Source organism: Haliotis asinina, chromosome 13 (assembly GCF_037392515.1).
Source record: "Haliotis asinina isolate JCU_RB_2024 chromosome 13, JCU_Hal_asi_v2, whole genome shotgun sequence".
Classification (NCBI taxonomy): Eukaryota; Metazoa; Mollusca; class Gastropoda; order Lepetellida; family Haliotidae; genus Haliotis; species Haliotis asinina.
The window spans coordinates 15,675,814-15,689,042 of record NC_090292.1 but is presented as its reverse complement, the minus strand read 5'-3'; the positions used below and the strand labels follow the sequence as shown (position 1 = coordinate 15,689,042).

Here is a 13,229-nt window from a genome sequence, read left to right as displayed (position 1 = left end):
GGCACGGTGTAGTTTCTGCTGCTAATCTAAAGACTACAGTACAGGCTTTGAGGCTTTGTGGTGTTTTCCTTTCCTACCTGAATTCTCTGGAGAAAACGTAAATTCCGAAGTCAGTGAGGATTGTTGAGCATTGTGAGTAGGTGATGTTGTATCAAGAAATTAATATTGTGCTTTTAATGTGTGAATGGCAAAGGGTTGAAGTAATATTGTGATTTACGTAAGTGAGTGACAAGTATCTAAGTAACATTGTAATCAAGCGTTAAAGAATTGAGTAATGGCGTGTTTAGGAATGTGGACTGCTGTTACGTCATGTTACCGAGTGAAGGGATGGGGTGATATTGTGGTCTAAAAGTGTAATGTATGTTTAGATGAGCATAACTGAGTAAAGCAGCATTAAGTGTAAAATATCGGTTCAGGTATAACACTGTGTTTTAAGTAAGTGAGCAATGAAGCACTGAGGAAGTGAAAGAGTTTTTATTAAGAGAGAAGTGCAGCGCTGGGGAAGTAAGAGGGTGGTACTGTTTTAACTTGGTTAACTATCTTTGTTCAGTATTGCATGGACATTAGTAAGTGAACACTGGGTGAGTGAGTTATGTTGTATCTCAACTGAATTGTGCAGAGCGAAAAAAAGAGTAAGTAATACTTTGTTGTAAGTAAATAAGTAATTCTGTTTGAAGTAAATCAGTAATGCAGCGTTAAAGAAGTGAGTAATTTCATGTGTTTAAGCAAATCAGTACGTTAGTAATGCAGTGATAAAGAAGTGAGTGATTGTATATGTTTACATTATGTTAGTGTTACAAAGTAAGTTAATAATGCAGTGATAAAGAAATGAGTCATCGTATCTGTTTACAGTATGTTACTTTTACAAAGTAGATTAGTAATGCATCGATAAGGTAATGAGTGATTGTATCTGTTGACAGTATGTTAGTGTACGTAAGCAATGCAGTGATAAAGAAATGAGTGATAGTATCTATTTACAGTATGTTAGTGTTACAAAGTACGTAGGACCTGGTGTCATAGTTGTGATTCATCACCTGTTGTTATCACTGTGATTCATCACCTGCTTCCATAACTGAGGTTGATGGCCTGGTGTCATAACTGTGATTCGTGGTCTGCTGTATTCACTGTGAGTCATCACCTGGTGTCCCCACTGTGAGTCATCACCTGGTGTCCCCACTGTGAGTCATCACCTGGTGTCTTCACTATGAGTCATCACCTGGTGTCTCCACCGTGTTTCATCACCTGGTGTCCCCACTGTGAGTCATCATCTGGTGTCCCCACTGTGAGTCATCACCTGGTGTCCCCACTGTGAGTCATCACCTGGTGTCCCCACTGTGAGTCATCATCTGGTGTCCCCACTGTGAGTCATCACCTGGTATCCCCAAATGTTTCCGTTTTGGCTTGAATCAAATTCTACAAAGCATGTGTGGTTTTCCCAGTGTTGTTCTTTGTGCGGATCGATATTCATGATGCTGTCAATAAGCTTAATATCCAGTTATGATATGTAATTGCCCAATTTATCTGCACGCAAACATTCCTCAAAAATAACTAATGAGGGGCAGGACCTGCTGTCTGAGGAGATGTATATGAATCTGAAGTGTCAATGGTCCAAGAACTCGTCTGTGTTTTAGGACCCCTCGACAGTGGCCTGAGTTGTTCAGGTAGTCTGTGAATGGTGTACCTTCCCAGAATGAATCTTAAGTACTAGAGGCCCAGGAACTGGTCTGGGTACAGTGACCTGAGCTGTTAATATGGAACAGACTGTGAATAGTGTACCGACACAGTCTCGTCTACTGAACGTGAGGTACTGTTTTCTCTTAGTCAGACATGTCTGGCGGTAACGTGGACACAACATTGGTCGTATATCCCTGGATATAGGTTCCAGATGTTGTGTTCCGTCAACCACTGATGAACACTTCTCTCCGCGTGGCTATCTTCTTGTATTCACACGTCGACACTCGCCCTGCTGCGTGTATTTCTTTGCTCACGTCTTCAGAGATGTTGTTGCATATCGATGATCAAACTCGGTGTACGCCATTCCAGGAAACATGCTCATGGCATTCCAGAACGTTGTTTGTAAGCAATCTGTACCACCGTTATAAAATTTAATGTATAATGCATAAATAGATAGTGCTGTAACTATGCAATAAATCCTTAAGACAAATGATGACATTTCAGGCGTGGCGTCTTCACTTAATATGTGTTCTATAACATGATACACAACAGAGATTGTAATAGTGAGTGAGTGAGTGAGTATTTAACGTCACATCGGCAATATTTCCGCCATATTGTGACGAGACACTGTAATATGACACGCAACATGGGTCCTGGAACCAGAGATACACGATATATATTGTAAAATCACAAGTATTATGAGATGTAAAATATCACGAAGCAAGTGTCCCGTGACTTATCATAAACGTTAGAGCTCAGCATTTCCATCTAGTTTGGGTGCAAGGTCTACACACACTACTGGTGTAGCGTGTGGTTCCCCGAGCTGGCGTTGTTCCAGACACTTCAGTCGAGCTATATAAAAGCCGTTTAGCCAGCAGAGAGGCAGTTGCCTTCCTAGCTGCGTGTTGTTCTGTTGGCACAATGGAGCTATCAACAGTTGTATTCCTGAGTTTTGTATTGTGCGCTATGGGAGACGTACATGCTGGTGAGAGTTTGGAAATTCTGACCACACGTGTGAGGGTGGTTGAACAAGACCTTAGCCTGTGGAAATTTTCAAGTATGAAAACTGAGACTAAACTGATGAACAAGTTTAAGGTTTGGAAGGAGTCGCTGAAAGAAGAACTGACTTCATCATTCCTTCCTTCACTGATAGAACCTCTCGTCAAACAAGCGATTACAAACATCCTAACTGAAGATGATATTGGGCATCAGACCAACGGAAAAGTTCTCGAGGAAGTTCACAGCTTAAAGGACAACGCGCAATACATAAAGACACGACTTCGAGCAATAACACAAGACTTAAGGCATGTTGAACGGGAAAGCGACACCTACAGAAAAAGAGTCAGAAAAGAACGTAGCGAGTTGACCAAAGACATCCGGGCTCTACAGATGCAGGTGAATCAGACAGTAGTTCGTGCAACCTCATATGCAAGGATGCTAAGGTCAGAACTCAATCAGACCATTGATGACGTGCTTGAGACAAACCAGACACTCGCTGGCCTCACACAGTACTTCAGGACGCTGAACACCAGTTGTGTGGTGACGGAGAGAGAAATGAAATCATACAGGGAGGGCTTGCAGGAAATGCGGAGCAACGTATCCACAGACATTCGGAGTTTAAACATTCAACTGAATCAGACCATTAGTGACCAGTTTGACACGAACCAGACACTCTCTGGCCTCACACAGGACTTCAGGACGCTGAATACCAGTTTTTTGGGGATGAGGAAAGAGATCAAGGAGCTTTCAACCATGACGTATCGTGGAACGACAGAAGGTGAGACTTTTTAGCAGAGATTTGTCGCTTAATTAACATTTTATTTTGATATGGCAACCGGAATATATGAGAATAACATTAATTTGTTTGGCAGCCTAGGGTTCACAGGGCAACGTAGGATTAGGTTGGCATGGCAGCAAAATGTTTAATTTACACGTCAACGTGGAGTTTGGGCATGAATAAATGAGCTTCATTTGATAACCTAGGGCTTACAATGCATGGAACGTTGGATTAGCATGTAACTTAGGGTTTCCAAGACATGTAAACGTTGGATTAGCATGTAACCTAGGGTTTACAAGACATCTAAATGTTAGCCAGACTAGGGCTTACAAGGCATGTAAGCGTTTATTTGGCAGGTAAAGACAACCTAGGGCTTACGAGGCATATTAACGTGGAGTTAGCAGGCATGACCCAGTGTAGATAAGGGTTTACAAGGCATATTAACGTGGAGTTAGCAGGCATGACCCAGTGTACATGAGAGCTTACAAGACATATTAAGGTTGTGATAGCAGGCATGACCCAGTGTACATGAAGGCTTACAAGGCTAGTTGGACTAGCAGGTAAAGCCAACCAAGAGCTTGCAAGGCATATTTATGTGAGTTAGCAGTCAAGACCCAGTGTATATAAGCCCTACAGAAAACGGTACTTTTACCTTCATCTCAGGCCTAACTGCTGGTGGTCACGTGACCAACGACAGATGTCTTTGAACACACGGTCAGTCGACAGACAGCTGAAGACAGCTGAAGACAGTCGACAGACAGGGGATTCTCGGCCGCAGGAACAAGAACAGAACTTACTGAGGACAGTAATTGTCAACGCTACATTATCGTCAGAAACGACCCCTAACTGTACCTTGTGATATGATACCCCAAAATAACGAGCAATCAATACTAAAAGATACATTTTATTTCTCTTCACTAATACTTCACACCATGTCTGATGTCTGTTTGAAAGCAAAGTAACACCAAACATCAAGATCAGCCAGTGTGTCGAGATCATTGACCACCCTGTATATCTTACCTCCACCCAGCTCGACAGCTGTTTCTCCAGTCTTACTAGTGTTATGCCTGGCATTATTTCTATTAGTAATTCCCCCGTATTTAACACTGAAGTGTACTGCCTGTAAAATTTGAGTTTCAACTCTGCCGTGGTCGCACTGATTTATCTCTGTATCTCTACATATTTGGGTGAAATTACTGATTCAGTTAGGAACTGGACATCAAATTAGACGACAAAAGTTTTACCCCTATTCTGAATATTTCAACTTGCCTCGAATACAATCGCCCAATCCCCACTTGACAAGAAGGCCTGGTGTTGTCAGGTCAGAACCTTCAGGTCAAACCTGTCCAGCACAGCCCCGGGCAGTTAAACACAGCACGTTTATGTTTGAGATATTATGACCTGACAACTAAAAGCAATCTCAGTATGGCAGAAATCTGAACTTCATACTGAATGAAACCCTACACCAGATTATGTCTTTTCTTGTCCGTGAATGCTAACACTTGCCCTGGCAGAACTTGGTTCAATATTACCCTTTAATGATTGACACCACACCTTCTGCAAGAGTGGGATGTTACCCTGGGGTGTCAGGCAGTGCAAGACTGCAAATTAGGTCTTTAAATTACTTCACTGAAAAAGAGCCTGATCGTAAAGGTATATTTGTCTGGAATCTGATGAAATAAATCACCAGGTTATTACTCATGGGTGATGCAATGACAAACGCTGTGTACAGACAGAAACCCATGGTTTACTTTCATTTATTTTCGGTCCACAATAATCATGACATGAAATTAACAGGCCACTGACTAACACCATGGTATTTGGAATAGGCGGACGACTTATGGCTACTGTATCTGAACATAAATGCACTATATATTGGTTATATTGCCACCGTTTGTAGAGGAGAAATTTAATCCTGGGGTCAGTATAACCACATAAGACATTTAGAGACCCTAAAGTAAAGAAAACAAGTCATTACTTCCTTGATCGATTTATACGTCGCAGATACATAGCGCATGTACACTCGCACATACATACAACGTACATGATAACTGTGGTGCACTCTTTCTTGGTATGTACTTCACACCTACACCCTTGATGCCGAGATCTTCACCTAAAAGAAATCAGATTCTAGTACTGTTTTGGTTCCGGGATTCGAACCCTTAGAGTCGGGCACCTAATCGCCAGCACACAAAGTCAGCCGCCTAGCCGTCTCAGCTACCGCGACGTGGATGTCGTTCTAGAATTTGTACTTTACTAACAAAGTGTAATCCCAAATATGACATACGTTACATATGACTACTTTCTAAATGGCATTGTGAAACATTTGAAACAAGCGCAGTCTTTCGAGCACAGTGTTCGTTTTCAAATCAATTAGCTTTCGTTTCATTTTATCGAGAGAGTTGGTATTGGTGGCAAAGACCTGCTGTAGTTTAATTCTAAAACGTAAGGGGAATGGGGGATCTTTTAGAATTTTTCTTCCCTTCACTAATCTGCTAGGTGCGCTGATCCGGACGGTCCAACCTTAACCTGACAGCGCATGTCGTATGCGCGATGTGTGTCGTACGTGTTACTATTACCAGGGATAATCTACAACTATATAGTCTCCCTGTTATTACATTTAGAGAAAGTTAACCATTGCAGCTTTCACCTTCACTGGTAACGTTCACGCTTGTGCATTGAGCGTATATCTTTTCCCTCTCACGATGATATATCAAGTGTATTCCGTGATTCTATGATACACTTGGGTTAGTCGTGACTGCTTACATTGCAAGAAAGAATGGCGAAATAGTAGTTCGAAGCGAGGCGGTGGAATCAGCTGATCATTTTCAAGTTATATTTGTCGTTTTTGCAATCGGTAATTTAAGTCTGGCACTAGACGTCTCAGTATCACATTTAAAAGTGCAGTGTATTTTCATTGTATATTTACTCAAATCGCTTTAGTATTACGGTCGATATGGCTGCATTCATGTAGCTCACTAAGGCGGGGAGCTGATATGCATGAAATGTGAAACACAGAAAGTCTTGTTATGTAAATTTCATGGGTTGTACAAGATGGGATAGAGATTTTTGACAACACAAATATTTAGCAGGTACAGAGAGAAGTGAGAAACAATGGTCAAGTAGTTGTAAAATAACAGTAACGCACGAATTATGTCAATCATCGCCTACATGTAGCCAATTTTCAAATGCGATAAACATGGGCATAACTCAAATCAACTTTTTACGTCTGTAACCGTTTGTGATGCATGAAATATATAATCACTGTACGGATAAATAATGCATAAAAACACAGCAAAATTCTAAAATGACCGCGTTTTAATTATTAAAATTATTATTCCTGAATTACAGTTATAAATTACAATATTTTGATTTTACTAAGTTTCAATAGAAGAAAATAATATTAAAATATTAATTTATTTAATATACTATTTCAGACTCAGAAGAAGTAAAACCACCGGTAGGTTAAGTACACATTCGAGGGCACTTTCCTAATTCTATTTTTTATTACACAACTAAACAATACATATATTCATATTGGTAATAAATTTCAATCTCTAATATAAATGGTACTGTTCATTGTTGTCAGCACCAAATAGTTTACATTTCCCTGTAGTTTCTACATACGTCTTGTCTTCACAATGAACAGATTATTATAATAGTCATGACAAAGCTCATTTTATTTTTGTAAATCTAGCTCTTCGTGTCTTGTTGCAATACACTGAGGTTTTGATGTCCTAACACAAATATATTAATAAAGTCAATATCCTTTCGCACTTTACATGATATCTGCACTGCAAAATGTTGTAATTCTGAGTTATTGTATGCTGGTGTATTTGTACTTTAATATTACATCACACATGCATGACTTTATTCAATCATTGTACATATTATCTTTTAACTTTCTAATAAAATAATTAAATGCATAAACATATCTTCATAGAATAATTGTGGGGTTAAATTCGAATCTATGTCATCTAAAACGTATATTTGACATTAAACCCCTTTTCTGATATTAAACTCAGAACCTAAAGATTTTTTAAGAACTGTTGAATAAAAAGCAGAATGCAAAGTATACAAATTTAGATAATATGTGGTCTGTCATGGGAAATATTTGTCAACTTAATGTTTCAAAAGAAGAAACACATGTGTAATGTAATTATATCATACAGATCTGCTTGGATGGTCGAAGTTATATGTTGTTCATAGAGACAATTCTCTGTAAATGACTTTTTATATCAATAGCTTTAAGTGGTGTTAAACTATGATGAGTGGTGTTTCGGATGCAACTGGCTCATTGCTTGGATAATAGCTGTATGGCATTTGCTTAAGTAATTCATATATGAAAATATACAGTAGTGTCAGAATTTAAAGCAAATGAGGAACTGCTGCTCAAAAAGTAATTTATAGATTTATAACTAACTGTTACATTCTATACGGAATTTCACCAATTGTCAGGGATGTGTAACAATCACAAATTGACGATGAAGACTTTCCAGGGATCGATTCAGTTCTAGTTGGTTGGAGTTGTATCTCCGATTTTTGCTTACATTGAGATCGGTATTAGGATGGGAACTATTTTCAAGATTTTAATGCGGCAATGTTTAAAGAATTACCGTTGCAAATAACTGAAGGATTGATAACATATACAAAGAATTTTCATAACTGCTTGGACTTGCAGTAAGTTGAACTAGCACTCCCTCGGGTTCTGTCGTAGGAAATACCGAGACAATATAACCGATTTTTCATGGCGTTTTCAGTCTTTATTTATATCGTGTCAATTCGCACTGCACTTGGAATTAAGCAAACGATGCTTTTCTCAAGTAAAAGTCAAAGCAAAACATGTGTCAGTTAATGGATTTTCGTCGAAAACGGTAGGCTTTTTTGTTCAGTGAAGGTGGCCAAGGCAACGCGTAAACGTGGTTCTGTCTGTACATGTAGCAGGTTGTCGCAGCGCACATTGAGTCGGTAACCAGACCAGAAGCGAGAAATTGGACCGTCGCTTATTTCATTTCAAAAGGAGAGTTGTTGTCAGAAAGTAATTATGTGACTTTCGAATTTCAAGCAGATAAGAAGCCTAACCCGTATTCGTTTCTTGACAGTTCGATAATTACATTCACCCGCCACAATCACCCGATTTCGTTTGTTTGATTTTCCTTGTAATTTTTCTTATATAACCCTTGCTACAAAAAGGTCGCCCATTCATTGATGCATTTGTAGCAGCTGACAATGAAATATACATCATGTATCTCAATATCGGCCTTCGCCAAATCCAAGATAGCGTATTTCTGAAAATATCTGGGTTCGTCGACAACGGCAGTAGTGATTTCATGAAAACCTGATGTCAGTGATCATTATTATGCTATTAACGGTAGTTAACGTGTTTTGATATTTCACAACAGAGCAAATAAAGCTGCGAATCGCGATTTTGTAGTGTGTAAAAGGACCATATTTACAATGAAGCCTATTTTGAAAGGTAATCTTACTTTAGCTTTGTCTGAGATAATATTGAATGGTATCACAAAACAGGAAATTACCCACAGAATTCACAACTGTTAGTTATATTTGTGCGCTTGATATATTTAGAATTTTATTGAAATTAAAAGTGAGGATTGAAGTGGAAGGACATATATGTCCCTGTGACATCCAGGGGGCTAGACTGAGCTGGGGAATGTCTGTCTACACGTAGCACAACACACATTATAACCAGCATGCACTATATCTAGGTATCTCTGTTTCACACCTAGACTGGGTTGTGGAAAAGCGTCTATACTGAGCGCATCAGGCTCAGAAAACCACAGTTAGTCTTTCAAGGTTATACTTAGGAGTATAAGCTCAATTCAAGTACCTCAATGTCCTCGTTTGACAGAGTGATCACAACTATTTACACCGAAGTCTTTCAGGTCTACTAATATCCACATATGACCTATTTTGAAAGTGAACCTTTATATTTTTTAAACAAATAAATTAAGAATGAAGCAATACAAACAGTCGGTGAATTACAACTATTTAGGGAAGTAGCCGATATGCTAATATACAATTGTCCACGCCATGCCACAGGTAATGCAAACTGTATCATAAAACGAAAACAAAACTAGAGAGCAAACATGGGGCGATTGGAAATATTTCCCTATAGAGATGGTGTTCAGTCCAAGCAGGCGAGCGCCAAACGTTGTCGTGCTCCTAACCTAACACGTCACAATGACGTCATAGCTGGCAGCTGTGCTTCGTGGCGTCGCCAGTCAAAGCATTTCTCCAGTAGCAGTGAGATGTATCTCTCGTGTTATTGGTGGGTAAGTTCTCAGTTTATGATTTTAAATTGATTTATGGAATTAGATGAAATGTATATAGTATGACTGCTGTAATCAGCATGAATGTTGTAGGAACCAAGTGTTTGCTTCACACAATGTTTACACCCAGACCTATGTTTAGCCTGTCACCGATTGGGGACGATGGAAGGTCTGGGGAAGCATAACAACGCAGCGTTTCACCTAATTGTTATATTTAATAAAATTATGTACTCTCTTTTACCGTTATCCTTGACCTGATGGCATTTACATCCACATAGGAGACTTCATGAGAGTATCCTAAAGCTGTCCAGTCCAATATTTCATTTCAAATGCATTGTGTTTTTCACTCGGGACTGCTGCATTGCATTGAAATACATCCCCGCTGTAGCACACGGCCAAACATATCCTTGTGCATGTCTGCAACATTTTATCAAAACTTCAATGGAAGGTAGATTATGGAAGGGGAATCATGCTGTATTTTCGATATTTCTAATATTGAAACAAACGAAGAATGTCGGACAACCAAAATTTCGATCTTTACCACCACACACTGCCATGTGTTTGCACCCTTGTCAACATTGCTTCCATCGACCAGTATGGTTGTGTCAGCTGCAGTGTCCGCCTGGGTTAGCAGTTGTTTGAGAATTGCTCTGTCTGCCACTGTAACTCGATATTCTGATATTTTGTGAGAGTTTCACGGAGTTTGCCTGCCACAAATTACAACTGTGTTGCACAAACACCGAGTCAAGTTGCCCTATTGTCCTTCACACTGTTTGATAAACACTAGTGTTAATGTGCTTCACTTTAGAATTTACGGAGTTGCCTAAAATACCAGGTAACTAAACAGAGAGGGTAGGGTTAGGACATCAAGGAAAGGCGTTTTTTTAAATATTCCGGGCATGGTTACTGAATTCAAACTAAAACGGTAGTCATTCCATAAAGAGGAATTAAAAGTACTGTTGCAATTGTGTGTTTATCTATCAACAACAATGTGAAAATAACATATGCTTATATATGAAGTCCCTGTAGAATGTGCATCCCTAACCTACCATAGCCATGAGGGTGAACTGACTGTTTTGTTTACACCGTTCATGTTTATATATATTTTTTTTAAAAAAAAAAAGAAGACACTTCAAACGTTTCAACAAAGAGGATCTCAACTGTTATCAAACAGTCAATGCGAAATGGACAGCTTAAAATTTACTAAATCAAGCTGCGAAAACATATTGAGGAAATGAAATATCCTTCAAACTAAACCATCTGTTATAACAGATAACAGATATAACAGATATAACAGATATATTTGGACTTCATCCTTACATAATACTGAAAGGCAAAAACATTTATGGAAAGCAGAACCTGAGGCCAGTTGTCATAGAACTATTTTTTGTACATGTATAGTTTTCTGATGAAAATATTCCCTGTTTCAGCTGCGGCTGACCCGAGCCCAAACAGCACGTTTCCACCAGCGCCAGTAACGACACAAGACCTACAGGGTAGGTGGGAAAACCCAGCAGGCAGGAAGTGCAGTTGTTATTTCTCCCTGTATTTACCACACTGATGTATATGCCCGTGGTGATATTGACTTGAGGGATGGATCTCACCCCGGTACCGATCGACGTTGTCAATCACAGAACTGTCAAAAATAATATTGGGAAGTATAAGTTTTTCTTGCTAGTAAGAATTATCTCAGTCAGTTAGAACGATATTTGATTAATACTTTTTCCCATAAGATATGTATTTAGAATTTAATCATACATAATAGTGAAAGGCAAACCATATCAGGAAAGGCGAAAACAGGCCAGCAGTAGAAATGCTTATGTGCGATGTATAGTGTTCTGAACATCATGTTCCCTGTTTCAGTCTCCACGACTGACGCGAGTGAGGATCTGACACCCACCAAGACGGTTCCACCGCCGCCAGTGACGACACAAGACTCTGACAAACACGGTAGGTTGGAAAACCCAGCAGCAACAGTTGTACTGGCACTATCACCTTGTAATGTTCAACAAACATCAACACTCTCAAGTCACAAAATAAAGCTACAACATCTGACTCTAACAGAAACTTATTATTATGTATTAAACACACCGTCGTTAATTCCAGAAACCACATGTTGACATTCCCGTCATGTTGCATTGTTGTCAGTCGTGATGGAATTGTTTAAATGACGTAGCAATGTACGAGTCACGTATCAACGTGATGTAAACATTGTTGACGTGTGACAAAGATGTCTGGTGTACACAGTTTACTTTGTGTTACAGCGACTCCATCACCAGCAGCAGGCCGCGACCTCTACTACGCCAGCAGGGACGGTGACCTGGAGAGAGTGAAGCGGATCCTGGCCGAGGGTGACGTGGACATCAACTATAGAAGAGGCAGCAGGACACCGGTGATGGCGGCAGCATGGAAGGGACACAGGGACGTGGTGGAGTTCCTGGTGGGTAGAGGGGCTGATGTGTCACTGGTGGACGAGTGGGGTAACAACATCCTTCACTGGGCCTGTAGAGGTGGACACCTGGAGACGGTGAAGCTGATACTGTCCATGAACGTGGTGGACATCAACAGTAGAGGACGGTACAGCAGGACACCGGTGATGGCGGCAGCATGGCGTGGATACAGGGACGTGGTGGAGTTCCTGGTGGGTAGAGGGGCTGATGTGTCACTGGTGGACAGGTTCGGTGACAACGTCCTTCACTGGGCCTGTTATAATGGAGACCTGGAGACGGTGAAGCTGATCGTGTCCATGAACGTGGTGGACATCAACAGTAGAGGATGGAACAGCATGACACCGGTGATGCGGGCAGCACTGTATGAACACAGTGACGTGGTGGAGTTCCTGGTGGGTAGAGGGGCTGATGTGTCACTGGTGGACAGGGGCGGTGACAACGTCCTTCACTACGCCTGTATTAGTGGGGACCTGGAGACGGTGAAGCTGATACTGTCCATGAACGTGGTGGACATCAACGCCAGGAACAACTACGGGAAGACAGCGGCCGACTACGCGAGAGACTGGGCGAGACTCAGGAGACATCAGCGAATGTTGGATCTCCTGGTGTCACGTGGTGCACACTGAGTCAGTGTCGGTGTGGACAGAGACGATGTCGTTATTGACGCGGTGTGGTGTGTGCCGTTCACGTAGTCGTGGGTCACGATTCAGGTGATTTCCCTTTTTTCTTTTTTAATATAAATAAAAGTTGTTGAATGAATTTTCAGACATTTTGTCATGTTTTGTGTTTGGAACCTCGCATGATCAGGTAGGAAAATTGTAAACTGAGTGTAAACATAAACGGTAAGTGATTGTGCGTTAATGTCGCCCGTCTTAACGTAATTCTGTGTTAATTTTAATGATTCTGTTCTTAGAATATCGCGAATCATAAAACAGACAACAAAAAACCGTTTGTTTACATGTCGCTGCACTCTGTGACCTCAGACTGAGCCGAGGTTCACCCAACTGACTTGGCGCCATTTGTACATTGACAGTGACG

At 40.5% G+C, this 13,229-nt stretch overlaps 1 protein-coding gene across 1 annotated transcript; it reads left to right on the top strand.

Annotated features, from left to right (window-relative positions):
- The first annotated feature begins 2,564 nt into the window (after window positions 1–2,564).
- Window positions 2,565–12,950, top strand: LOC137259873 (uncharacterized). The gene is made up of 4 exons (XM_067797506.1): window positions 2,565–3,451; window positions 11,172–11,237; window positions 11,605–11,691; window positions 12,006–12,950. The coding sequence occupies exons 1-4, from the start codon at window positions 2,596–2,598 to the stop codon at window positions 12,815–12,817; spliced, it is 1,821 nt and encodes a 606-aa protein (XP_067653607.1). The 5' UTR covers window positions 2,565–2,595; the 3' UTR covers window positions 12,818–12,950.
- The last annotated feature ends 279 nt before the right edge of the window (window positions 12,951–13,229 follow it).

Excerpts from the sequence above, each read along its gene's own strand:
- LOC137259873 (XM_067797506.1), top strand. The coding sequence starts at position 2,596 with ATGGAGCTATCAACAGTTGTATTCCTGAGTTTTGTATTGTGCGCTATG. Across the intron at positions 3,452-11,171 it reads GTATCGTGGAACGACAGAAG|CTGCGGCTGACCCGAGCCCA; the intron begins GTGAGACTTTTT and ends TCCCTGTTTCAG. Across the intron at positions 11,692-12,005 it reads ACAAGACTCTGACAAACACG|CGACTCCATCACCAGCAGCA; the intron begins GTAGGTTGGAAA and ends TTTGTGTTACAG.